Here is a 25,168-nt window from a genome sequence, read left to right on the forward strand (position 1 = left end):
TAAGAGAGTAAATGCAGAAAACAATGGAGATGAAATGGTTGATCTCCTGATATCAGTCATTTTTGAAGCCTGACTTGATAAATATTCCATTCAAGGAAACCTGGAATGGATAGTAGAGCTCGATTCCTCCACTGAAGGTATGTTTCTCTAGCACATGCTAAAGTCCCTAATTGTCTTTGTGTAATGTCCTCCATTGATGTAGATTATGAAATTTAGTTAGCAACATTATAATGTACGATTTAATCTGATTAATTTTGACTGATAAAATTTCTGAACTGCTCACAAACTAGTTATCCTTTCTTCTTCGTCATTTCTTTGCATGATGAGTTGTAGCCAGCAAATTTAAATCAAGCTCTCATATTCTGAATTGAGATATAAATTTGGGATGAGTTCTGAATTATTTGTTTTCGTTTTAATTGGGATATGATGAGAACAATATTTTTGGTCTAATTGGAGTCATTTAATTAATAAAGATATTGTAGAATATAAATTTTTGACAAAATTTTGCATTGTTGTTTTATTATTGTCCTTGACAATGCCAGTGTATGCCATATGTTTTGCAAGAATAGTTTGTGAGTGCTAATATTGTTTTCCTTCTTCTGAACAACAGTCACAGTTGTTGTTGTTGTTGTTGTTGTTTTTTTTTTTTTTTTTTAATGATTTGTTTATGAGAGGAAATTTTGCTGTTGAACATCAATGCTCTTTATAAGCTGTATGCATTTCTATCTTGAAATTCGTAGAGCATGTTTCCTTCTTTATTGAACCAGTATCAACCATGGAATTTGTCGTGAACTTTGAAATTCTGTATTGCATTTAATTTATCGTGAACTTTGTAGATGATAGTTGAGATTCTTGTGTGCAGAAAAGTTCTCTCGCCATTTAATTATTTGCATACCAAAGACTGCTTTCAAGGACAACTCGCATGCAGGTGCATTTGTTGCCGAGGTACGCCTCCATGAGAAGCATATCAATGTTTTATCTAACAGTGATTGAGATGCATTGCTTTTGTTGCTAATTAAAGATGAAGTTAAGTATATATTCTTGTTAAAATTATAAATTTTTATTGCATCTTCCAATATTAACTATTAATTCCAATTAACATAGGAAATATAAAGTTAATATATAATTTAGTTATGATGTCTTTATCATGAAGTCTCTTTTTTGACTTTTTATTTTGTATCATGAGTTATATAACACTCCAGCTCCACCCACATATGGGAGAGTGGGTGGAGAGTTATATATCCCTGTGATACAAAATACCACCACCTCTTTTTTGTTAGCCTCCTAGAATAGATTCTGCTTGAGTTACTAGAATCTTTTGTTCTCTTTTTGTAGAAATATCATTTCTTGTCACTATATGATGACATATTATCAGATATGCTCTCGGATTCTAAGTGCAAGGAAGAGTGATGAAAGATTTTTTGTGAGGAAAGATTCAACGTCCACCGAACCATCAAGCGAACTTTTTGTGGACACCGCTGCGTATTCTAGAAATCGTTGCTTGCGTTTAGCTTTATCATCAAAGGCAGGGAAGAATTCTGTGCTTTTACCTACGGGGCGATTCAAATGTGAGGACATGGTATGATATCTTCTTACTGAAGAACAATTTTTGAATGTATAATCTCAAAGTAAGCAGCATTATTCTCTCATTGCATTATTTATTATTATTATTGTTTATATATATATAAATATATATATATATATATATATATATATATATATATATATATAAAGCAATGCAGGAGCTATTCAGATGCTTCCTCTCATTAACAATGGTGCTCTTTACATTAGCTTTCCTATAAGAAAAAAGTTTGGTTACTGTTCATGTGAGTGGCATCTAGTTTTAGATTTTCAGCCTCATCCGTGGCACCATGCTATTATGCACTCCTATGGTACTCAAAAAGGAAAAAAAAAGTTTCTCTTTGATATCTTGGCTTCATTAATTTTATGTAGGTTCAGGTTTGTTTGTGACTAGTAAGCAAGATAAGTTTAGTACTTATATCACTCATACTGGTATTTGTCAAAAATTTATCTGTGCTTATTCCTTTAAATTTTAAAATATCATGTGCTGTTGCTAAGTTTCATTGCTATGAAGATTTGGATGAACACTTGATGTATAGGATCATGTATCACCAAGTGAATCCTTACAATAATATCCATCATTATAATAAACATGTATAGGTGAAACCTGTCTTTTGAGTGGTTTTTTGGTATGCCTTATTCATTGACTGTTAGTGTGTGGTAATTAAACTTTTATGTCATGAAAGAACAGCGTGAGGAAGAGATGTTCATGGTATCCTTGATTTGCAATATGGATGCTGATTGCGAGAAGCTTCTAGTCTGCAAAATGGAGTTAGATTGTGTCAAAACCCTGCTCTTTGAAACTGAGGTATTTTTGGACTCTGCATCTTTCATTTTCAAAATACACTATAGAATATTAGATATGTCTCATGATGCCTTAAGGGTTTTTATTTTTATTTTTTATAATTAATTATTTTTAATTCGTGGGTTTTAAATGTCTGAATCTACTGTGAAGATGAAGCATAAACCATCTTTGGTTTGTGAAGTAGGTAGTGGCCTGAACATTTTGTATTGAAAATTGATCTATTTTACAACTGGAATTCCTTCTTTCCGCAGGAGAATCATAATATTGGAAATTATTACAGTGCCCCTCAAGAATTTGCATTGAGTGCTTGCACAAGTGATCTTACAACAACATACTTCCTGGGGAAGTCACCATTTCCAGCTCTAGACAAATTTGTAGAATTCATTGCCTCCATTGGCAATGTCTCAGGTGCTACTGCTGGTTTAATACTATACTTTCAAGTTTCAATGAAGTAAAAGAACTTGATTTTTATTTTAATACTTGGAATGTTATTTGCCTTGCTTAAAGCTTGATTGGGTCAGGAACTTTTTTCATAAGTTTACACATGACTTTGAGATGATTCTCATTCAATATGATATATTTTTAGACTTGGGTTTGCTTAAGATTTCTGTCTGCACAAGTAATAGTACTGAGCTTCTGTCTATCTCATCTCTCGCTAAATTCACCCTTTTAACAGAAAGATTCTTTGCGTTTAATCCTAAGAATTTTTAAATGGTCTCACTCCTGCAGTCACTGACATTCAAGTAGTTTTTGATTTTTTTTATTTTAATTATAGTTTTTTGTATTATCAGCGTCATTTAAGGAATGAGATACAATTTTTTTTTTTTAAATAGAAACTGATTAGTGACTCAACAATTTTAAACAAGTGGGAGTCTTTTAGTGAAATGGTGGACAAATGACGTGGTCCACCAGAGGACTATATAATTCTCGTGATGAAGAGGCAGAAACCACTTCTCATCTTTTCTAGAGTTTCTCTTTTGCGCAAGCTGTATGGTATCAGGCTTCTGTTTGGAATTCCCTAAAATTACCAACCCCAACTCAATTCATGGATGTTCTGGAAACAGCTTCGTAAAAATTAAAAACTCCAGATTTTGACATACTCTGTGTTATGGCATGGATGATATGGGAATGCAGGAATATATAAGCTGATTTTTGAAAACAAAATCCCAAGAGCTGGCAACTTATGGTCACGGGCTTCCTTCTACACTTTGGAATTCATGGAAGCCAACAAGAAAAATGTCTTTGCTTCGACTTCAATGCCGGTCAAATGGTGCCCACCTCCATCGGATTCTACTTTCAAACTCAGTAGTCAATGTGGCTATCTCTCAACCGAATCTACTCATGCAGTTGGTATATGTTTGCTAATCCAAAACCACAAAGGAGAAGTTATGGCTGCTACTTGTGACCGAATAGGCAAAGCTTCAAATGCTCTGTGGACTGTTGCTGTTATTACGAGGAAGGCTCTACTTTTCTGTCAAAGCAATTATTTCTTTGACATTATTGCTTGTGGATCTTCTCAATTCTGATAGAGTCTACCTTCTTGAGGTTGCATGATACTTGAAGACATTAATTTAATTTGTGAAAGTTTTTGTTCTTTTTCTTTTGTTGCCTTTAAAATGTAATAGAGCTGCTCTAGCTCTTGCTACTGTTGCCAAAGAGAAAGGGGAAACCTATTCTTGGTTTGAAGAATGCCCTTCTTTTCTTTTCTCAATTGTACACCATGTTATTTTATCAATAAAGTCTACTATCGATTCCTCTAAAAAAAATATGTGTATATATATGTGGCCTAATGAGTGGATTTAACTCATACTCCATAGACAAAAAATATTGAAAAGAAGCACTTGGAGAAGTTAAAAGGGCAAAGGGGGAAACAATTACTGAGGAAGCATGTTGTGTCCATGCTGTCTAGGTGTAAATCCACATGCCATACCCCAAACTTTATCCAGGACAATCTATCTCAACTAGAATGGATTTTCACAATATGAATTACAGACAACAAAGAAAGTCATTCACATAATTTAGCTTTCCATCAACATATTCTAGAGACTGAACATGAAAGAAAGTATTGAAATTTTAAAGATTTTAAAGATAATCCTTACAAGATGTCATCTTTCTATGGAACACTGACAAGGTGTATTACTCATTGAAACATTCTATGAGCACTAACAAGATGTATTACTTATTGAAAGATGTGTATGCCTTTCCCTATGTTATACAAATAATTAGGGATCTAGGGCATGACAAATTCGATATAATTGACATTTCAACCCATAATTGAAACTAGACTCTCCTCATAAACCATAATCTGTGAAGCTCTAAACAAGCTTGGAAGCCCTCTAACTCGAAGATTCTTAATTTTTTGAGCACTCAAGTCATACAAGACTACTTCTCCATTGTTCTCCACCATAAGAATCTTGTCACCTAAAAGAAGAATCTGGAGCTCGGAACCAGCTATATGCGGAATTCCTGAAAAAGGTCCGATAACGTATTGTTTGGTCCAAGACTCCTTAATGCCATATTCACGCATCACCCAAATATGAAAGATTTTATCTGTCGGTTGATAATCGAAAACAACCAAAGCAACACAATTGCCTAGGACAGCTAAAGCCTCCCAAACATATGCAGGATCCAAAATATCGCCCAAATTCGGCATACTTAAAATTCCAAACACCTCATTTCTCATGTCAAAGGATACAATGACGAAGTAATTCTTGGCAATACCAGGGGCCATACCAGACCAATGATAAACTCCATTCAAGTATATTTCACGAAATCGACCAGGAAAATTGATATGAGAAACGGTGTCATAGTCGACTTGCCTCCAAGAATTAGTACTTAGGGTGTAAACCTCAACTTGAGTATGCATAATCACTTTAGGGTCCCAGTTATATGTGACTGTGTAGCCAGGATCGTTCCAATAGGAGAGAATTGTAATTACCTTGAAGTCATTAGAATTGGAATCATAACCAAATGCAAAACCAACGTCTTCGTAGTCAACATTAGATGGAAAGTGGATAGGAAGTGATGGAAGCACCTTGAATTCTCTGATTGCCGAATTCCATAAGGCGAAGTCATGGGTCTGATTATGTTCAACATAATATTTCAGACAAATTATGCCGTTGATACAAGATCCCACGAATTCCTCGTATTTCTTTTCCTCTTCTAAAAACGGCGATACCAGAATGATTCCTCTAGAATCAAAATCATCATCAGCAGCATCATCATCAAAATTAGGATGCAAGAACAGCACAGGCTTATTGGCCTCACAGTCTACGCCAGACGCGAAAATACTCCAATTCTTTTGAGACAAATGTTGGTGTTTGGCAATAAAACATGGGTTTTGGAAAAGGGTAGACCATGACTTGTTTACGCAACTGAATCGCTTTAAAGATTTCTCTGGAAGCCTTGAAAGGATGTCCTCCACCATATCCTGCGGTAGATCAGATCTCCCCATCTTTATATTGAATTGAATGAATTGGTGGATTTGGTGATAAGTGATGACTGATGAGAGAGGCTGAATTCTAATTCATTTCAATTGATCTTCAGATGGGCTTTTAAATACTAACCAATCCGGTGGGTCGGTGATACTGACATACAGAGAGCCTTCGCATTTGTCGGTGCTATATGCTTCGCTCTTAAGTCTTAAATTGAGTTCCTATCCAAAAAAAAAAAAGAAAAATTTTTTAATTTATTTTTTAATTTTCTTTGGAACTAACGATATAAATTTACATTTTGCACACACAAAATGGGTAAGGAGTACATTTTTAATTTTTCATGTTCAGACTTACAATTTAAATTTAGAATTTTCCATATATATATATATATATATATATATATATATAAGTTATGAAATTTCTTTAAAAGGAAATTCAACTTTTTTTCTTTAGAGTTTAGATGGATTTAGATTCTCTAAATTTCTTAAGTTACTCTACCAAATAGATTTCCTCAAATCTTAACCATTCTTTAATGATTGAATGATTTAAATTTTACCATATCAGCATTTCACTAATAATAATCTTAATTGTTTTGTTTGCAACATTATTTTTTTTATTTTAAGAGTATTATTAGTGAAATGCTAACATGACAGAATACACGCCCTAAAATCATAAAAAAATGATTAGAATTTAAGGAAATCTATTGATAGAGTATTCTAGGAAATTTAGAAGATCTTAATCCAGTTTACATTAATGAAAAAGAAAATATTTAAAAATTCAAGAAATTCAAATTTACAACGATTTCTTTCCATAATTAAAAAAAAAAAAAAGTTCTTAAACTTTCTTTTAAGAAGGAAAAAAAAATGGTAACTTCATCTTACAACTTTAAACCTAAACTAGCCTCATCACATGCGCTCCGCACGTGCGATGAGGCTCTTTTTTATTTTAAGTTTAATGTAATTTTTCAATTTGAATTTATCTATGCTACTATTAAAGGGGTTTTCCCTATTTGGACCAGATTTTTTTTTTTTGGGTTCCAAAATACCCCTATTTCCTTAGGTTTAAGTAGAGACACAGCTAAAGGACAATCAAGTAAAAATACATCTTTAACTCTCACTAAAACATTGTCTACAAAATAGGATCACTATCTTAGTTATACGTTTTCAAATTTTTTTTTTAATTGAGTCCAACTGCCCCACTTAGGTTATGTTTGGTAACAATTTTTGTTTTCTATATTCAAAAACTTGTTTTTAGGAGTATAAAGAAAAAAACATTTTTCGTGTATTTTTAAAATAAAAAACATGTTTGGTTAGCTAAAATTAAAAAGATAGTTTTTTGAAGAAAAAAAAAATAGAAAATACTAGAATATGTTGTTACTAGGATTTGAACTCTAATGCTAACACGTTAAAAGAGAAAAATTCATTAAATTAAATGCGTGTTTTCATTGACTTTTGAAAATTAGAAACTGAAAACAGCATTTTGCATGTTTTTAGTTTCCTTCACAAATTGTGTTTTGAGAACAATTTTTATTTTTTTGTCCATTTTAGGTTGCCAAACAAGTTTTTTTGTCTCAAAAATAGAAAATTGTTTTTGTAAATAGAAAATAAGGGGGAAAAACAGTTACCAAACATACCATTAGTGTCTCATTCGTTCTACTTGGACCTTGGTTAGGATCCCACCAAACATCAAATTGAGACAAAGAGTAAGGCCAAGGCCAAGCCTAGGACCAAGAAATCTCTTGGTGTCCGTTTCATCAGAGGCTGAGTATACGATTCTCAGAATGGCAAAAGTTGTCTCTAGGTTCAGTACTTTACTCTTTCGCATTCTTCTCCAAAACCCAACAAAGAAATTAGTTTTATTTTCTTTGTTTGCTTCTTCTTTTTTTCAAATTTTTAAATATTTGATGTAGGTTTAGAGACATTGGTGTTGATCAAATGACTTTTAGGATTTAGCATGTCAATTTCTTTTCATTTCCTGCATTTTTATAGAATGAGTCTTTGAAGTGATCGATTATAAAATGTTGTAGTGTTGGCAAAAGAATTTGAAATGAGTACTATTAGTCTCTCAAGTTTAAAAAATGAACTCAATTGATCATTCTATTAACAACTGTTAGTCTTAGTGCTTACATGGCTAACGGCGTTATGATGTGGCAAATTTTAAGTGGCGTGGCATCCAATTTAATTTTTAAAAATTAAGATCTAAAATTTGACTCATTAAAAAACCATTAAGGCAAGGGTGGGAGGCGTCTCTCTCCGATGTGGGATTGAGCAAATCCGTGAGCGTGGCATCGGCCTTGCGCCCCTTCTCAAAGCGGATAATACCTGATTGGGGAAAGATTCGTACCTCCCACAACAGAAATACAACCAAAAAAACTAATTATATGAAGACTAAGATGCATAAAACATAAAAAATAATAATTAAAAAAACAGAAACGAGAAGATGAATTTGATCACAATTGAAATCTTATCCGCATCAAATACCACTTCCAAATATTAATATTTTACTATTATATATTGACTCCTTTAATTTTCAAACTAAGTCTCTCTCTCGGTTTATTATAAAAGTAAAAAAAAAAAAATTCTCTACCTCTCCTAGAAGCCATTTGACATGGAAGACATCACTACCGCCACTAGCAAGTATTTTTTTACATTTTACATGGACTTGATTTGTCTTTTAAAACGAAAATCCATTATGAGTTCATGACTATCAAGATCTGCAGATTCAGCCAACAAAATGCAAAGAAACACTATTCTTGCAAATAGATCATATAAGCAATGAACAATTGAAGGTAACCAATATAGTCATACATTTATTTTACATAGTAAATTTGTATTGAAGTACACATTTATTTGCTTCAATTGTGTACATTTATTTTATAATAAATTTGTTTCAATAAACTAATCTTGAATTATGAATACTTCAATAAACTGGGATGCTAATGTTGTTGCAAATTTGCAAAGATGTGACATATATAATATGTACCAACAAAAGAAAAACTCCATTCAAGAAATTGATCTCCAGGCAAGTCTTTTTCTTTTTTCTCTAAAAACTATTGTTATTATCAGTACATTGGCTTCAGTAGTTGCCATGCTTAAATTTCTTCCTTATGGGTTAAATGGTTGAACAACGTTTAAATAAAAAACAAGAGAAGCAAGGTTAAGACAAAGATCCATTATGAATGAACAACGAGAAGGACCTACAAATTCAGCCACCAAGAGGCAAAAAAACCACAATTTAGGATCAAATATTCGTGCAAAAGATCATATAAACAATAAACAAATGGTCATATATTTATTTCGTAATAATTTTTACTTTCAATTGCAAACTCATCTATTTCAATTGCGCACATTTATTTCACAATAAATTTGTTGTGAAATACAAATGAAGGTAATAAACTTAGTCATGTGTATTTTTCATATCATTTTTCTTTGCAAGTACTTTTTAACCTTTTTTTATTTTTTATTTTTTACTTTTCATAATTGTATCTTTATTTATTTACTCTATGACAATTCCTATAATCCTGCTAGCATATGTAAATTTTAAAAGATAAAATTTTGTAAACTAAATCATTATCTTTTGAAAAAAGAATGATTTTAAACGTTTGCACTATTTCATTATGTTTGCTTATGCAAAAATCTATCAGTTATGCCTATCTTTATCTAAAAATAAGGTTATCAACAATTTTTTTTCTTATATATTTATCTTCAAGTATATTTACAACTTGAGATTAGATCATAGGGAATAATTTGATGAGATTTTATATTAGAATTTAACTTGAAACTTTAAACGATACTTTAAGGATGCCTAAAGTGAAAGCTACAAGTTCTCTTTTCCTCTCCAAGGATATTTAACTCTATTTTTTTTTTTTTTTTTTTTTTTTTTTTTTTTTTTTTCATACACATATATAAAAATTGTTGATAACCTTATTTAAATTTTTTTTTTTTATCACATGGAACCTCACAAAGGCAAGGCCCTTTGAACCCACCCCAGGGGAGTAAGCCATGGATGTACGACCCACCCACTAAAATACTTGAATTTTTATTTATTTATTTTTGCAGTAAACAAATATTTTTCCATTTTTTTCAATCTTATAGCTAATGTTTGAGGCATAGATACTAATGTGCATCAATGTTTTATTGGTTCAGTGATGTACATTGTTGACTTAAGAAGGGCTATTTATTATCAGAAATGTTATGATCCTGACTGCAGAGGTGCATAAGAGTATTTTCCTTAAAAGTTATCAACTTCAATATCCTCTTAATGCATGATTGATCATTTAACAAAGGGTATTGATGGCTTCAGGTTACCGATCTCCCTTATGACCAATCCCGATTGATGTCATTCCTGATCCTCTGGTTTTCTTTGATTCTGATCAGACAATTAATCATGGTGTGTCAAGAGTTAATAACCTCAACCATCAATTTGTTGATAGTGATGAGGAACACGCTTTGCTTTACAATGATGAAAACATTACAGACAACTGCAGTAAAGATTCTTGGTGGGTTGAAGCCATAAGAGTTGCAGATGATATTGAAAATAAGAAAAAATACAGTAGAGCTTAGCAACATGGTTAGTATATTTATGATGCTTATACATGTTAGATTTGTTGCCCTTTCCTACTGCCATCTTCCAAGTCAAAACAGCTATAGGATATGTGTTTTTCTTTTATGGTTTACTGCGGTAGTAGAACCTCTGACCCCACCCATTGCTATCCTTGTAGTATGTTAATGAGTTTTGATTAAACTGACACTTGCTCTTCCCATAAGAATAGGATGGAGAGTGAAGTCATGTGTTCAAAATGAGTGATTGTGTTACTTAGCAATAAACAAAGAAAAAGAAAAAAGAAAAAAAGGTCAAACCATTTAAGCATGAGATAAATGAAAATGATGAAGTAAAAAATGTGCTTAGTGTTAGAAGTTTAAGGAATTAACTCCCATTCCCACCCCCTTCCTGTCTTCCCCTTACCAAAAACTAGGAGCTTCATGTTTTAAATTTAGTTAATAGTGAGTGCAGCTTTTTGTATGGGCTGGATGTGCATGTTTTGAGAAACAAATTGTTTATTCAAGGCAAAATTATCGGTGCATTGTGCATATCCCCATTCAACAGCATCAATGCAGTGTTTTTTGAATTTGCGGTTTGAAGTGCATATTTTTCTCATCCAATAACCACACCATTGAATAGCAAATGCTCTAGGATGGTAGGACCTTGAAATTGCAAGAATTTGAACTATTGAACCCATGCAATCTTCATTTTTTCTCTTGTAACCTTATCAATTTTTCTTTTTGCCAGGAGGAGAGAATTAATGATGAAGATGAGGAATGGTGGATAGCTGTAGAAAGTACTACATCCCAGGCCGAATTGAACCATTTCAACTGTGCGGGTTAGGGTAGTTGGTTGATAAACATTTTGGCCATGTATACCAATGCAGACGCATTCTCTCTTGAACAAAAGATTTTAGCAACTTCTGGCAACTCAACAAGAACAAGTGCTGCATTACTATTTGTTAGGTTCTAAAGACTTTGGATTTTATGTATTTAGAACTCTAATTTGTATTGTTGGCAAACCATGATCAAAACAATGTGTTTAGAAGTGTTTTAGTCTAGCTCAAAGTTGTGCTTTTATGTAAAGTTGGAATCGAGTTAAAACAGGAAAGCATTGTGCCTTTCGGCTTGGCTCGATCGATCGAAGCTTAGGCTCAATCGATCGAAGCTCGGGCAGAATAATTTTCTGCAGATTTTTCCAACTTAACCCTAGGTGTTTTAAAACGTTTTTAGGGTTTCTTAATTGTTCTAAGTATAAAAGGCAAACCCTAGCTACGTTTTAGTATTGCTCATATTACGGTTTGTGTAAATCTCTTGTGAGATCTAGATGAGCTTTCCTTTACACAAACTTAGGATTTTCAAGGAGAAGATTTATCTACACCTTGATGATCAATTCAGTTGCTGCCATTGAAGTTTAAAGAAAACACAAGCAGGTGTGCTTGTATCTGGTGGTGAACAAGGTTTTCAAACCCGGACTGTTCATTGAACCGTAAAAGGAAGAGGTTCAAGGTTTTTGAGGTCGAACCGGGGTCGAACCGTGATGACGTCATAATTAATTTAATAATTATTTTAAATCTATATAAAAACATTAAAATAATAAAAAATAGAAAAATTAACTAAAATAGTCCAAAACAAATATAGATAATATTTTTTATAACATAACTTTCATAATACAAATAAAAATTATTAAATTCTAAAAAAACATAAATAGCTATTGAGTTTCTAAATTATTTTTAAGTCATAACAAAGCACACTTTAGTACCGAATAATTTTTATTTTATGAAACCCAATAAAATAGTTAAGAAACAAACTAATTTATTTGCTCCTGGCCAAGCCCATTTGACTGGATCATTTTTTTTCCCAAACCCATTTGAATAGTCACTTTTCACCATTTATTATGAATTAAAAAAAAAATAAAAATCAAAAGCTGGATCTGAAGAATGAAGATGTCCATTATTTAAAAATTCTTAAAGTATAAACAAATAACAAAACCCAAGAAGTGCTTGACAGCAAGCAAGCATTTATCTGAGGAGTTGACACGCACAGCAAAGAAGTCTCCAGAAGCGTGAAGAAGTCTACAACATTTTTTAGCAATAATTTCATAACAAAATTTATATAAAAAATTGTTATTAGTTCTAATTTGAACCCACTATTGAAATTATTTTTTTACTCACCAATATTAACTAATAACAATCTATACTTAAAATTTATTGTGAAATATTGTAAAAATATTGTAGTAACATTTAATTGTGATTTTTTTATTTTATTATTATTATTATTCCCTCTTTCCTTGCGTCCATACGTTTCTTTTCCTTTTTTTTTTTTTTTTTTTTTCTCTTGATTTTTCTCCTCCACACACGTTTCCCCATCCCCACTCCTCTCATCTTTCTTTTTATTTTTCTAGACTCTTCCTTCTCCACACAAAGTGTCCTTTGCTTTTATTTTTCTTTCTTTATCTCTATCTCTCTGTTTCTCATTCTCTCACCCTGTCACACACACATTACCGGCGGAGAACAAAGCTAGAATTTAAAGCTTGCTTCACCCAAGAGAAGAGTTTCTGAAGAGAGGGAGTTGCGTGATGTGCTCTGAAGAAAGAAGAAGAAGAAACATAAAGACATGTTGTGTTTCTCTGGAGATGGCAGTGGCAGACATGATGTACTTTTTTTTTTTCTTTTGAGAGGGAGTTGTGTTTCTGTGTTTCTCTGAAGAGGGAGTTGTGTTTCTTTTTCTTCTTCTTTCTTTTCTTATTTATTTATTTATTTATTTTTAAGGTTCAGATTCAAAGGGAACCGTGAGAAGCGGTCTGATCACGGTTCTCAGAACCGTGTGGTTGAACCGCAGTTTGAATGGTTACCTACTTTTTTGGCATAGAACAGTTCTTGAGCATAAAAGAACCGTGATTGCGAGAGGTTCACGGTTTTTTCAATCGGACTGTACGGTCCGGTCCGGGTTTCATAACCATGGTGGTGAATCCAAGAAAGAAGGAGTCCGTAGATTCGGAGCTTGCACATGGTCGTGTCAGTAAGTTCTACTGGTGGGTAGCAATAAGAAGTCGAGCGTGGGGGCTTGTAAGTCTTATTGTATGAACTTCAATTCTTTCAAGATAGTGGATTCAAGTTTACCTTGAGGATAGCTAGGTCAAATCCTCCCCAGGTTTTTACCGGTTTGGTTTCCTGGGTGATCATATCTTGTATTATTTATTTTCTGCTGCTTTGCATGATTTGATCTTTGCTATTATGATAACCTAGATTTGTTTAATTGGACGTAACAACTTGGCTAATTACCTAGGTTAAATCAATTGTTTTAAGGGGTTTAAAAACTATCAAGTGGTATCAGAGCGGGTTGCTCTTTTGTTGTTGATCCTTTGTTCACTGAGTTGATCCTTGACCCCTGTTGTCATGGAACACAGACACTCTCTAGTTATTCCTCCTCACTTTGATGGGAATAATTATGCTTATTGGAAAGTAAGGATGAAAGCATTCCTGAAATCTATTGATGAGAAAGTGTGGAACTTCATTGAATACGGATGGGAGAAGCACACTACTCCTATTAGTGAGTGGGAAACTTCTCAAAAAGAAGCAGCTGCGTTTAATAACAAGGCTATGAATGCTATCTTTAACGCTGTTTCTATGGAGAAATTTAAGAGAATCTCTAATGTTAAGGTTGCTCATACTGCTTGGAATATCCTCCAGACTGTGCATGAAGGCATAAAGGCTGTCAAAATCAATAAATTGCAACAATTGACTTCTAAATTTGAAAGCATTAGGATGTCTGATGATGAATCTTTTGATGAATTCTATGCTAAATTGAATGATATTGTTAATTCTGCTTTTAACTTGGGTGAAATCTATGATCAACCTAAAATTGTTAGGAAGATTCTTAGATCTTTAACTGAAGACTTTAGACCCAAGGTGACTGCCATTACTGAAAGCAAGGATGTGGACTCCATCCTTGTTGATGAACTTGTAGGATCTCTTCAATCTTATGAGTTGGATCAACCCAAAACTACCAAATCCAAATCAATGGCTCTTAAGTCAGTTGATGATGTTGAAGGTGGTGGATTTGATGATGAGCTCTCTGCTACAGAGATTGTCTACCTTGTCAAGAACTTTAGAAACTTTCTCAGGAATAGTAATAGAAAGGCAAAAGGCACAAACACTGCTGAACCTAGAAACTTTAGGAAGCATGATCCCACTAAGGTTAACAATAATGATAAACCTAGAGAAAAAGTAGGTCAATCTTCCAATAATTCTTTGGGTTCTCAGTGTTTTGGATGTCAAGGGTATGGACACATGAAATCTGAATGTCCTACCTATTTGAAGTCTAAGGGTAAGGCTATGGCTGTAACCCTTAGTGATGGTGAAGTTTCTGATAATGAGTCTGATTGTGATGAGGATGGAAACTTCATTGTTTTCACCGCTACTGCTGTAGTCGATGAGAGCATATCTATTGAAGAGAACCCTTCTGATGGGGAACTCTCTGAAGATGTAGATCTTCAAGAGGCCTATAATAAACTTTGCAAAGTTGCTACAAAGGATGCTATAAATGTTGAACTTGGCCTGAAGAAAATTGAATCTCTTGAGTTTGAAAAGAAGAATTTGCTTGTTAAACTGTTTGATGCTAATGAACTTTTGAACAATGTGAAAACTGAGAATATGCTTTTGCTTGATAAAGTTAAATCTTTGGAACTTGATTTATCTGTTGCTAGATCTGCTAGTTCTAAACTTGATCAAATGCTGAGTGTTTAAAAGTCTTCTTCTGACAAAACTGGATTAGGTTATGTTGAAAGCATCTCTGTGTCTGCTCCCCATTCCACAAAGTTTGTTCCTTCATCTTCTTCTTCTGAACCTTCTGTGAGTGAGATAGTGAGTGAAACTGTCAAACCCTCTATGAGTGAGGTTGTCAAATCCATAGAAGTTTCACCATCTAGGAAGATTAGGGTTGATCTGAAAGAGTCTAAGTCTAAGCAACCTACCCTATCTAAGGACAAAACACATGATAAGCTTGCATAGTTTTGTAACTTTTGTGGAAAGTCTGGACACATTCGTCCAAACTGTTACAAGCTGCAAGCTGCAAAGAGAGCAAACAAACCAAAAGTACCTGTGCCTCAAGCACAAGATCCTATGATACTTATTGGTGAATTGGTAAAGGCTTTAAACCTTTATTCCAATCCTGGAGTTGGTAATCACTCCCATGTGAATAAGAACTCCAATGCTCATGGTGCATCTAAAAGGTTTTGGATGTAAAAGACTCAAACTAACTGAGTCTTTTTGACATGGTCCTTGTGCTTCATTGCTCTACCCTTTGTGACCATTGTTCTTTGGTTTTGTTTTCGTTTTCTAGGATTTGCATTGTATAACATTCATGCATTTCATTCTAGATGTTGTTTTTTTTATTAAAAAAAAAAAAGAAAAAAAAAAGAAAAAGAAAAAGGAAGCAAATTTTGTTCTGTACTATTCTTCTTGGTTTTTGAGAACAAGGTTGGTCAATTTATTTTCACATAACATGTCTTTTGTACCTTGTTTAGCTTTGATGAGCTTACTTATTGCACTTTACTAGTTGAAGCTTTGTCGTGCATGTTGTGTGGGAAAGATGTTTATGGTTTTTTATTACTCTATCTTAATCTTGAAGTCACATGTTTTTGAATGTTGGACTTGAACTTTTAGAGAAAGGCATAAATAACCATTTCACCATTGTTCACTAGCCAATCATGAACACCTTAGTGCATATCATAAGATTTTGTGCTCGAGAAAGTGTAGCACATGTACAAAAAGAACATAAGGTGAAGCCTCGGTTTAAATTGCTTAATTCTTAAAATTAAATTTGGTGTGTACTATTAGGCTTGATGCCAAACTCACATGACTTAAAATTGATATTTATATTATGAGGCATAAATTCAAGAAACTTATATGATTGCAAACTTATGATCTAGGAGATGTGGGAGTTATATGATGTAACTCTTTAGGTGATAGTCTCTTTTAAATTCTTTGTGATGAATTTTGTAGACTTTGTGATTGTTTGCTATTCACATATCACCTCACATGTATCTCAAGTTTTTGCTAGTTGCACACACTACACGAGTTACTCTTTGCTAAACTTTGTACATGTTATTGTGTGTGTTTATGGTTTGACCAACCAAGTTTTGCAAATACTTTGAATTTTGTGCAAAATTAATTTGTTGCTTGAAAATTTGTGGAGAATGCAAGAAATTTTGTTTTTGGGAATTTGGGCTTAAAATTCTTGTTTTGAAAATCATATCATCACATACTAAATTTCAATGCTTTGAGTTGATTTTAAATGTTTTTCAAAAAACTGTGTTTTTCCTCAAATTTAGTGAGCCTCTGCCCATTTCAATCGATCTATTCTGTTTTTTGATCGATCGAAAATTCTTAAATATGTTCGAGAGAGCCTTTGTCTGTTTCGATCAATCGAAACTGTTTTTCGATCGATCAAACTATTTTCAAAATTTTTTAATAGAGTCTCTGTCTGTTTCGATCGATCGAGGCTGTTTTTCGATCGATCGAAACTCGTGAAACATGTTTTTTAAAAGGTCAAAATGTCTTTTTCAAAAGGTACTTTTTCAAAAATTTTCAACCTTTCCTCTCTCTCCGACTTGGCTAAGGCTCCACCAAAGATTTTTTGTCGTTTTGCTCCAGAATATTTGCAAGGTTTTTGTCTTCCAAAGCCGGTAAGTCCTTTTTGCCCTTCCTTTTGCATTTTATTTCACGTTTTCATGCATTTTTCATGCATTGCATTGGGTATTTTCGACACTTTTCATATATTAGGGTTTTTGATGATTCAAACCTTTTTTGGTGAAATTGATCAATGGGTTTTTGTTCTAGGATGCTATTATCCTGATTCTTGTAGATTAATTTGATCAATTTTGTGGTTTTTGAAAAATTGGAAATTCTAGGGTTTGAAATTGATCCGAATTGGGGATTTTGTCAAAATTGGGTTAAATTGATGAAATTGGCTTCTTAAATTGATGTATTTGGTCATTATTTTTTATACTCTACCATGTCTAATGATCAATTCGTCACTATCTTTCAAATTGAACAAGTGGTTTTCAAAATTTTGGGGTTTTTGTGTTAATACCTCTATGTTCAAGCCAATTTTGTGAGTTTGAACTTCTTGGACTTAATTGGACTACATTATAACATGCATCATGTCATTTGAATTGTTCATGCTTCATATAGATTTTTATTCTATATTTTTTTTTGTGCTAACTTGCAGTCTATCCTTAGTTTTGTCTTTTGTGTTTTTGTTCTTTTGCTCTGTGTTTTGGTCCTTATCCTAGCACCATGCCTAGGAAAACTAGAGCCCATAGGACCCCTTCCACTTCCTCTGAGTCTCCCTTTAGGAGTGAGGTGTTTAGGAATGATAAGTGCAGAGAGGCCTTTGATACCTTGAACTGTAAGCGTAAGATATGGGCTGAGCGAGCTGTTGTGCTAGATGAGCTTGATTCGGCCATTAGGGCTAACTTTGAGTCTAAAGGTTGGTTACCTCTCTTAGAGATAGATCATCCACCCACGACCGCCCTGATTAGAGAGTTCTTCTTGAACCTCTCTTGCCACGTCTATGATTCCAACACCCTTGTTAGGAGTTGGATACGAGGTGTTGAGTTCACCATTACCCCTCGGGTAGTGGCTGAGGCTCTTGGGGTGCCGGTTGTTCGGGAGCCTGTCTATCCCTATGATGAGTTACCCTCTTTAGATGTTGTCATGTCATACATCACTGGGTCATCTATCCAGTGGGGTTCTGATCCTCGGATCACGTCCGCTGAGCTTACCGAGATTGCCTATCTTTTCTTTAGGATAATGTGTCATTCGTTGTGGCCTATTTCTCACTTCCACACCATCCCTTTAGAGCGATGTGTGTTTTTGTATGCCTTTGTTTTTGGAGCGTCTATCAGTTTTCCTCACTTGTTCCTTCGTTCTTTGAACGAGGTTCATAGGAGTTTTGCCGAAGGGCATGCGCTTATTCATCCTATTTTCATTCATAGGATTTTGCTCTTTTTAGGTCTAGATGGTTTTCCCTCTGGTGAGCCTATGCATGTTGTTGCTCCCATAAGTGCCACCTTTCTTAGACAGAGAGCTGCTCATTTGAGAGTTGCTCCTTCACATCCTAGAGGTGCGTCATCTAGTGGTGTTCCTCCTCCTCCCTCTTCTACAGGTGTTGATGCTGCTGAGACATCGGGTGTTGCTGCTGATGATGATGTTCCTCCACCGACTGCTTCAGATGATTCAGACATTTATCGTACGTTGGATCATGTCTTGACCGTTCAGGTGGCTCATGGACAGATTTTATTGGACATGCTCCATGAGATCCGTGCTTTGCGTGCGGAGTTGTCGTAGTTTAGACCACCTCCCTTTTGATGATGGATTTTGTTTGCCCTTTGGCATTCCGTCACAAAAAGGGGGAGTACTTTGTAGAGTTTTTGCTTTCAGGGGGAGTATATGTTTTTGGTTAGAGCTTGTGGAGTTTAGATTGTATCTAGGTGCTTCACTTTGTACTTTACCTTTTTAGCTCTTGCCATGTTTTTGATAGGATATTCATGTTAGGGGGAGTATTTTTTTTTTTTGTTGGTACTTTATATGTTTCTTGTTTCAAACTGTTTATTGATTTATATTTGTGAGTTATTCATTGATATATGTCTTTATTGTGTGTTGTTTGAAATCAAGAATTTAATTTGTTTACTTGTATTGTTTTCCACACATGCGGTTATGCATTTTGTTTAGTGTTTCAGGAAATATACAGGTTGATTCAATTGAGCTCTTGTCTACACTTGCAACTGATGGATAGTAGTTAGGATTGAATTTTTTTTTATGAGCATTATTTTGTAAATGGCTTTTTATTTTGTAAACTTTGAGCTTCTAGTTGTGTTTTGTCACGGATTGCCAAAGGGGGAGTTTGTTAGGTTCTAAAGACTTAGGATTTTATGTATTTAGAACTCTAATTTGTATTGTTGGCAAACCATGATCAAAACAATGTGTTTAGAAGTGTTTTAGTTTAGCTCAAAGTTGTGCTTTTATGTTAAGTTGGAATCGAGTTAAAGCAGGAAAGCATTGTGCCTTTCGGCCTGGCTCGATCGATCGAAGCTCGGGCAGAATGATTTTCTGCAGATTTTTCCAACTCAGCCCTAGGTGTTTTAAAACGTTTTTAGAGTTTCTTATTTGTCCTAAGTATAAAAGGCAAACCCTAGTCACGTTTTAGTGTTACTCATATTGCGGTTTGTGTAAATCTCTTGTGAGATCTAGAGGAACTTTCCTTTACACAAATTTAGGGTTTTCAAGGAGAAGATTTATCTACACCTTGATGATCAATTCAGTTGCTGCCATTGAAGCTTAAAGAAAACACAAGCGGGTGTGCTTGTATCTGGTGGTGAATCCAAGAAAGAAGGAGTCTGTGGATTCGGAGCTTGCACGTGGTCGTGTTAGTAAGTTCTACTGGTGGGTAGCAATAAGAAGTCGAGCATGGGGGCTTGTAAGTCTTCTTGTATGAACTTCAATTCTTTCAAGATAGTGGATTCAAGTTTACCTTGAGGATAGCTAGGTCAAATCCTCCCCAGGTTTTTACTGGTTGGGTTTCCTGGGTGATCATATCTTGTGTTACTTATTTTCCACTGCTTTGCATGATTTGATCTTTGTTATTGTGATAACCTAGATTTATTTAATTGAACTAAGTAACAACTTGACTAATAACCTAGGTTAAATCAATTGTTTTAAGGAGTCTAAAAACTATCACTATTTAAACTGCAAGCCGCGTTGGTATTCTACTATCTGGTGATCTTGCATGGAAGAATCGGTTTGTAGATCATTTTGCTTGGAATCTGATTGTTATGGGGAAAAGCAAAAATATAATCCACATACATTATCAATATTTGGAAATTATATTGGTTCTTGTGAAATGATTGTATATATGTATATTTGGAAGACATTTTTTTTAATAAAAAATTTTACAACTGGCTATAGAACAAAATGGTATCTTTAAACATTTGCTTAACTAACATTCTTATACGTTTAGTTCAGATTGCAGCAACTTTAATACATAAGAAGGCAAGCTCAAGGCGAATGGAGTCTTTGATTTGATGCCACAAGTTAGAAGGTTAGTTATGCAGTTGATAATGACGATTCTCCGGCAAAGTTAGATCGCACTCAGCTAATCAAAGGACCATGCTCAAGTCCTGAAATGACTAAGTGGCCCCATTCTTATATTAGGTTCCATATGAAATACATTGTTTATTTATTTATTTTTTCCCTTGGGAAATACATGTCTTTTAGCTTTTACTACAATCTTTCTTCTTCTTGGGTAAGCTTAAGGATATAGGTTTAAACAAGATCTTGTTTTTAAATTTTGGGATATAATTTGATAATTAATCAATAGATGCTTTTTAAAAAAAAAAAAAAATCAATGAAATTAGATTTTACTTCCTGTTTATGACTAGTAAGTTGTAACCCACCTTGAGCATTTACAAAAGACCATCTCCATTCACACCCAACATTAATTGAGGCTTGCAAAACCCCTATTAGTATTTAATACATGACAACCTTCACGCTTGCAACCATGGGAAGGCACCAACAAGGTCCCTTCAGGCATCATGAGGGGATGGCATATTGTCAAGACCAAGCACCTACCTCCATTAGAGAACCCTTAAACTAGAGAAAAAAAAAAGAAAAAAAAAAAAAAGAAAGATAAGTACCTTATGATCCTAAAACTTTGCCAATTTTTCTTTAAGCTTGCTCAACAAATTAACCCCACTGGTTGGTGTTTGGTCTAATGAGTAGATCATTTTCTTCTTGCAAATTCCTAATTAGTGAATTTTTATATGTTCAATTTTCGTACTTGTCGGAATTTCTGATGTGATCCTATTTTTTATTGCAACCACCAACCACAAACATTTTAAATTCTATAGTTTAAGGGTGGTTGCAAATTAAACTTTAAATTTTCGGAATCTTCAAATAATAAAATATTATACTCTTAGAAATGTTTAATTATTATTATTATTTTTTTGCTAAGTTTTAGAAATGTTTAATTCAATCCATATTCCCATTTACCATGAGTCCATAACATCATTATTCCATTAACAACTTCATATGTAATGAATTTATTATTTGAATTGAATTGTATTTAAAAATGTGGGTTTAATTTGAAAATTCTAAAAATATAAGTTTAATTTGAAACCACTTCTAAAGTCTTTATTTTTATTTTTTGAGAACAAACCAATTCTAAAATTTAATTCATATATATATATATATATATATATATATATAACTCTCAAGACTAACGAGTCTCGGTCTTTGTCTAAATTTATCCATTTGTTTTGTACTTTTTTTTTCCGACCTCTGTACGTGACAATACAGACAACCTAGACTTCGTCTTCGTCTCCCTCATTAAGTTCCTCCTCTCTCACCCAAACCCAAACCCAAACCCAAACCTCCCCAGCTCTCATCAATGGCTTCAATACCCAATCCAGTTGACAATGAAAATCCCAACAAAAACGATACAAATCCCAATAACACGAACACCATTCCCATCTTCATCTCCACTGAGTCTTTGCACGCCATCCTCTCTCACCAAACTCTAATAAATCACTTGCAATCATCTCTCCCTGCAGCCTCGTCCTCCCTCCAAACCCCAATTCGCCAAAGCTACTCCGTTTCACATTCCTCCTCTCTCCTTCTCATGCCTTCTTGGTCCTCATCCCCTTCTCTCCCCTACGTAGGTGTCGAGCTCGTCACCTATTTCCCTCAAAACTCCGCGCTGAACTTGCCAGGAGTGCACGGAAGTTACGTGCTCTTCAGCTCTGTAACTGGGCAAACTTTGGCTTCCATGGATGGCACTGTGTTCACCCTTTATAGAACCTCGTGTGTCTCTGGCTTAGCCTCGAAGATTTTGGCTAGAAATGACAGTGAAACGCTTGTGATGATTGGTGCTGGTGCTCTGGCACCCCATTTGATCAAAGCACATCTTTCGGCTAGACCCAGTTTGCGAAGGGTGATCATTTGGAACAGAACAATAGAAAAGGCAAGAAAATTGGCTGAGGAAATGAGTGAAAATGCTGGATTTGTTGGGGTGTGTTTTGAAAGTAATGAGTGTTTGGAAGAAATTGTTGGATTGGGAGATATTGTGAGCTGTGCAATGAATTCGGAAACACCAGTTGTTAAGGGCGAGAGGTTGAAGGCAGGGGCTCATTTGGATTTGGTTGGATCCTTCAAGCACTCGATGATGGAGTGGGACGACGAAGCAATAAGGAGAGGAAGAGTGTTTGTGGATAATGAGGCTGCATTGGTTGAAGCTGGAGAATTGGTGGGTGCTTTTGAGAGAAGGGTAATCGAAAAGGGAGATATTGGAGGAAATTTGGTAGAGTTGATTAAAGGAGAAAAGGTTGGCAGAAGAAGTTCAGAAGAGATAACAGTATTTAAGTCTGTTGGCATTCTTGCAGCACAATTGGTTTATGAAACTTATATTGGAAAGCAGTAACTTGTCAATTTGTTTTCTTTCTCGCACATTTTGATTTTGTTAATTGTTAACATTTCTATGTGTCTTTCTCGCACATTTTGTTTTTTTTAATAATTTTAACATTTCTATTCTGTCTAATTTCTATGCCTATGTTATACCATTTGCACAAGTCTTTGTGATATGAATCCACGCCCTACTTAAGTCATGTAGATTAAACCTCTTAGACAAAGATATGCTAAACTACAGTACAGTTAATACACAATTATGCACCTTTTTAGAGAGACATTTGCAAATTTCGGTTGAACTTATGCTTTGGTGATCATTCATTCTGTTCTTATAGGAAAAGACACAGAATTTATGAAGTTCATATTATTCTATCACTTGATTCCTAAGATGGTTCTATCACACTGCTGTAAGTTCAACTCAACAAGTTGCTCATCAATATTACAGTCTGCAAACTCTCTTCATTATTACTTGACTATATTAATAGTGAAAAGAGCGTTTCAAACAAAGAAGTTTTTGATAGATTACCGATTATCCCAAAACCATAAGTTTCAAAATCCAACATTTTGTTTTCTTTCTCGCACATTTTGATTTTGTTAATTGTTAACATTTCTATGTGTCTTTCTCGCACATTTTGTTTTTTTTAATAATTTTAACATTTCTATTCTGTCTAATTTCTATGCCTATGTTATACCATTTGCACAAGTCTTTGTGATATGAATCCACGCCCTACTTAAGTCATGTAGATTAAACCTCTTAGACAAAGATATGCTAAACTATAGTACAGTTAATACACGATTATGCACCTTTTTAGAGAGACATTTGCAAATTTCAGTTGAACTTATGCTTTGGTGATCATTCATTCTGTTCTTATAGGAAAAGACACAGAATTTATGAAGTTCATATTATTCTATCACTTGATTCCTAAGATGGTTCTATCACACTGCTGTAAGTTCAACTCAACAAGTTGCTCATCAATACAGTCTGCAAACTCTCTTCATTATTACTTGACTATATTAATAGTGAAAAGAGAGTTTCAAACAAAGAAGTTTTTGATAGATTACTGATTATCCCAAAACCATAAGTTTCAAAATCCAACATTTCTGAACTTGGGATAATGTTTGGCTAATTTTTTCTAGCGAGGCAAATTGGTGAAAGAAAAATACTGATGTGATGGGCATGATGATAAAATAAACAGTACACATGATAGAAATTAGAAAAGCTCATGAGAAAGCAAGCAATGATGCTCCCATAGAAACTAAATAGCCAGAGTAATAGAGCGAGTATGGATGAGTAATAGTAGAGATGCTTGATAAAAAATTTGAATTTCTATAACATTAGTTGCAAATAACAATTACATAAGCTGGTGACTGTCTATGGATTTTTTCTTTTTCTGTCACCTTTGACCTTTTCCATTCAAATCTTGACCAAGAGAGTACAAAAACCATCCAGAATTAAACTGGAATATGCTATTTGTCAATATTAGCACTCATTTTGGTGTTTGTTTCATCATTTATGGCTTGTGGTGGATCCTAGGGAATAGTAGATCATTAAGCTGTCTCTCAGCACTGTACTCTGAAGGGGCCTGCAAAGATAAGTTGGTTAAGGCAAAGGCTTATTGGCTCTAGAAGATTCCTTTCTAACTAGGATATGTTTATACATCAAAGATAGTTCCAAAAAAAATAAAAAAAAAAGTAAAAAAGAAAGAAAGAAATATATATACAGGAGGAATTCGCAACTAAACCAAAAAGATATGACCATGTATAGACAGAGGCAACAGTGCAAGAATATGACATGGATTGTTTTTAGACATGAGAAAGCAATCCTAAGGGTGTGAATTTTGACTGGTTATTGTTGCAGTCCACCTAAACTAGTTAACACACAAAATACAAGAAAGAATACCTTTAACTTACTAATAGCTAAATACAACTAGCGCACTACTAAGTGATTGAACATTTTACCTCCTCTTCCAAAAAAAAGGAGAAGATACCAATTATTTCAAGGACCGTTGACTACTTTAGAAGAACACTATAATGCATCTTGATTGAATACTTCTGAAATATCTTTGGGATCAATTAAACAAGGTAGTGCACTATATTCTGCCTGATTTATATAAGTAAATTTCTAGAACTCAAACTGTGATTCAGTGAACCAGACATCAAAAAGCCCTCAATGAGAAGGATAAGGTAGTAATTGGAGGTGAAAAGGCATAGCATGAATTAAAAATGCATATACACAGATATGTACATTCATAAACACACACACATATTCATACATATATATATATATAAGAATTAACTTCTAGCTGAAGAATAACTGCCATTCCCGTGTATTAAATGCAAACC

General features: G+C 34.0%; 2 protein-coding genes, 1 long non-coding RNA gene and 1 pseudogene across 3 annotated transcripts in view; 2 read left to right on the forward strand and 2 right to left on the reverse strand.

Annotated features, from left to right (window-relative positions):
• The window catches only part of LOC126726427 (uncharacterized), a 116,855-nt pseudogene that overhangs the window by 13,049 nt on the left and 78,638 nt on the right, over nt 1-25,168 (forward strand).
• LOC126726428 (F-box protein CPR1-like) lies at nt 4,556-5,889 on the reverse strand. Its single transcript, XM_050431695.1, has one exon. It carries the CDS (start codon nt 5,838-5,840, stop codon nt 4,650-4,652), a length of 1,191 nt encoding a protein of 396 aa, XP_050287652.1. The 5' UTR covers nt 5,841-5,889; the 3' UTR covers nt 4,556-4,649.
• LOC126726431 (protein SAR DEFICIENT 4-like) lies at nt 21,668-22,958 on the forward strand. Its single transcript, XM_050431698.1, has one exon. It carries the CDS (start codon nt 21,813-21,815, stop codon nt 22,839-22,841), a length of 1,029 nt encoding a protein of 342 aa, XP_050287655.1. The 5' UTR covers nt 21,668-21,812; the 3' UTR covers nt 22,842-22,958.
• The window catches only part of LOC126726435 (uncharacterized), a 69,378-nt gene continuing 68,321 nt past the window's right edge, over nt 24,112-25,168 (reverse strand). The window contains exon 2 of the long non-coding RNA XR_007655869.1: nt 24,112-24,223. This is a non-coding gene — a long non-coding RNA (uncharacterized LOC126726435). The remainder of the gene's footprint in view (nt 24,224-25,168) is intronic.

The sequence above is a fragment of the Quercus robur genome, chromosome 5 (genome assembly GCF_932294415.1).
Source record: "Quercus robur chromosome 5, dhQueRobu3.1, whole genome shotgun sequence".
Taxonomy (NCBI): domain Eukaryota; kingdom Viridiplantae; phylum Streptophyta; class Magnoliopsida; order Fagales; family Fagaceae; genus Quercus; species Quercus robur.

Excerpts from the sequence above, each read along its gene's own strand:
- LOC126726428 (XM_050431695.1), bottom strand. The coding sequence starts at position 5,840 with ATGGGGAGATCTGATCTACCGCAGGATATGGTGGAGGACATCCTTTCA.
- LOC126726431 (XM_050431698.1), top strand. The coding sequence starts at position 21,813 with ATGGCTTCAATACCCAATCCAGTTGACAATGAAAATCCCAACAAAAAC.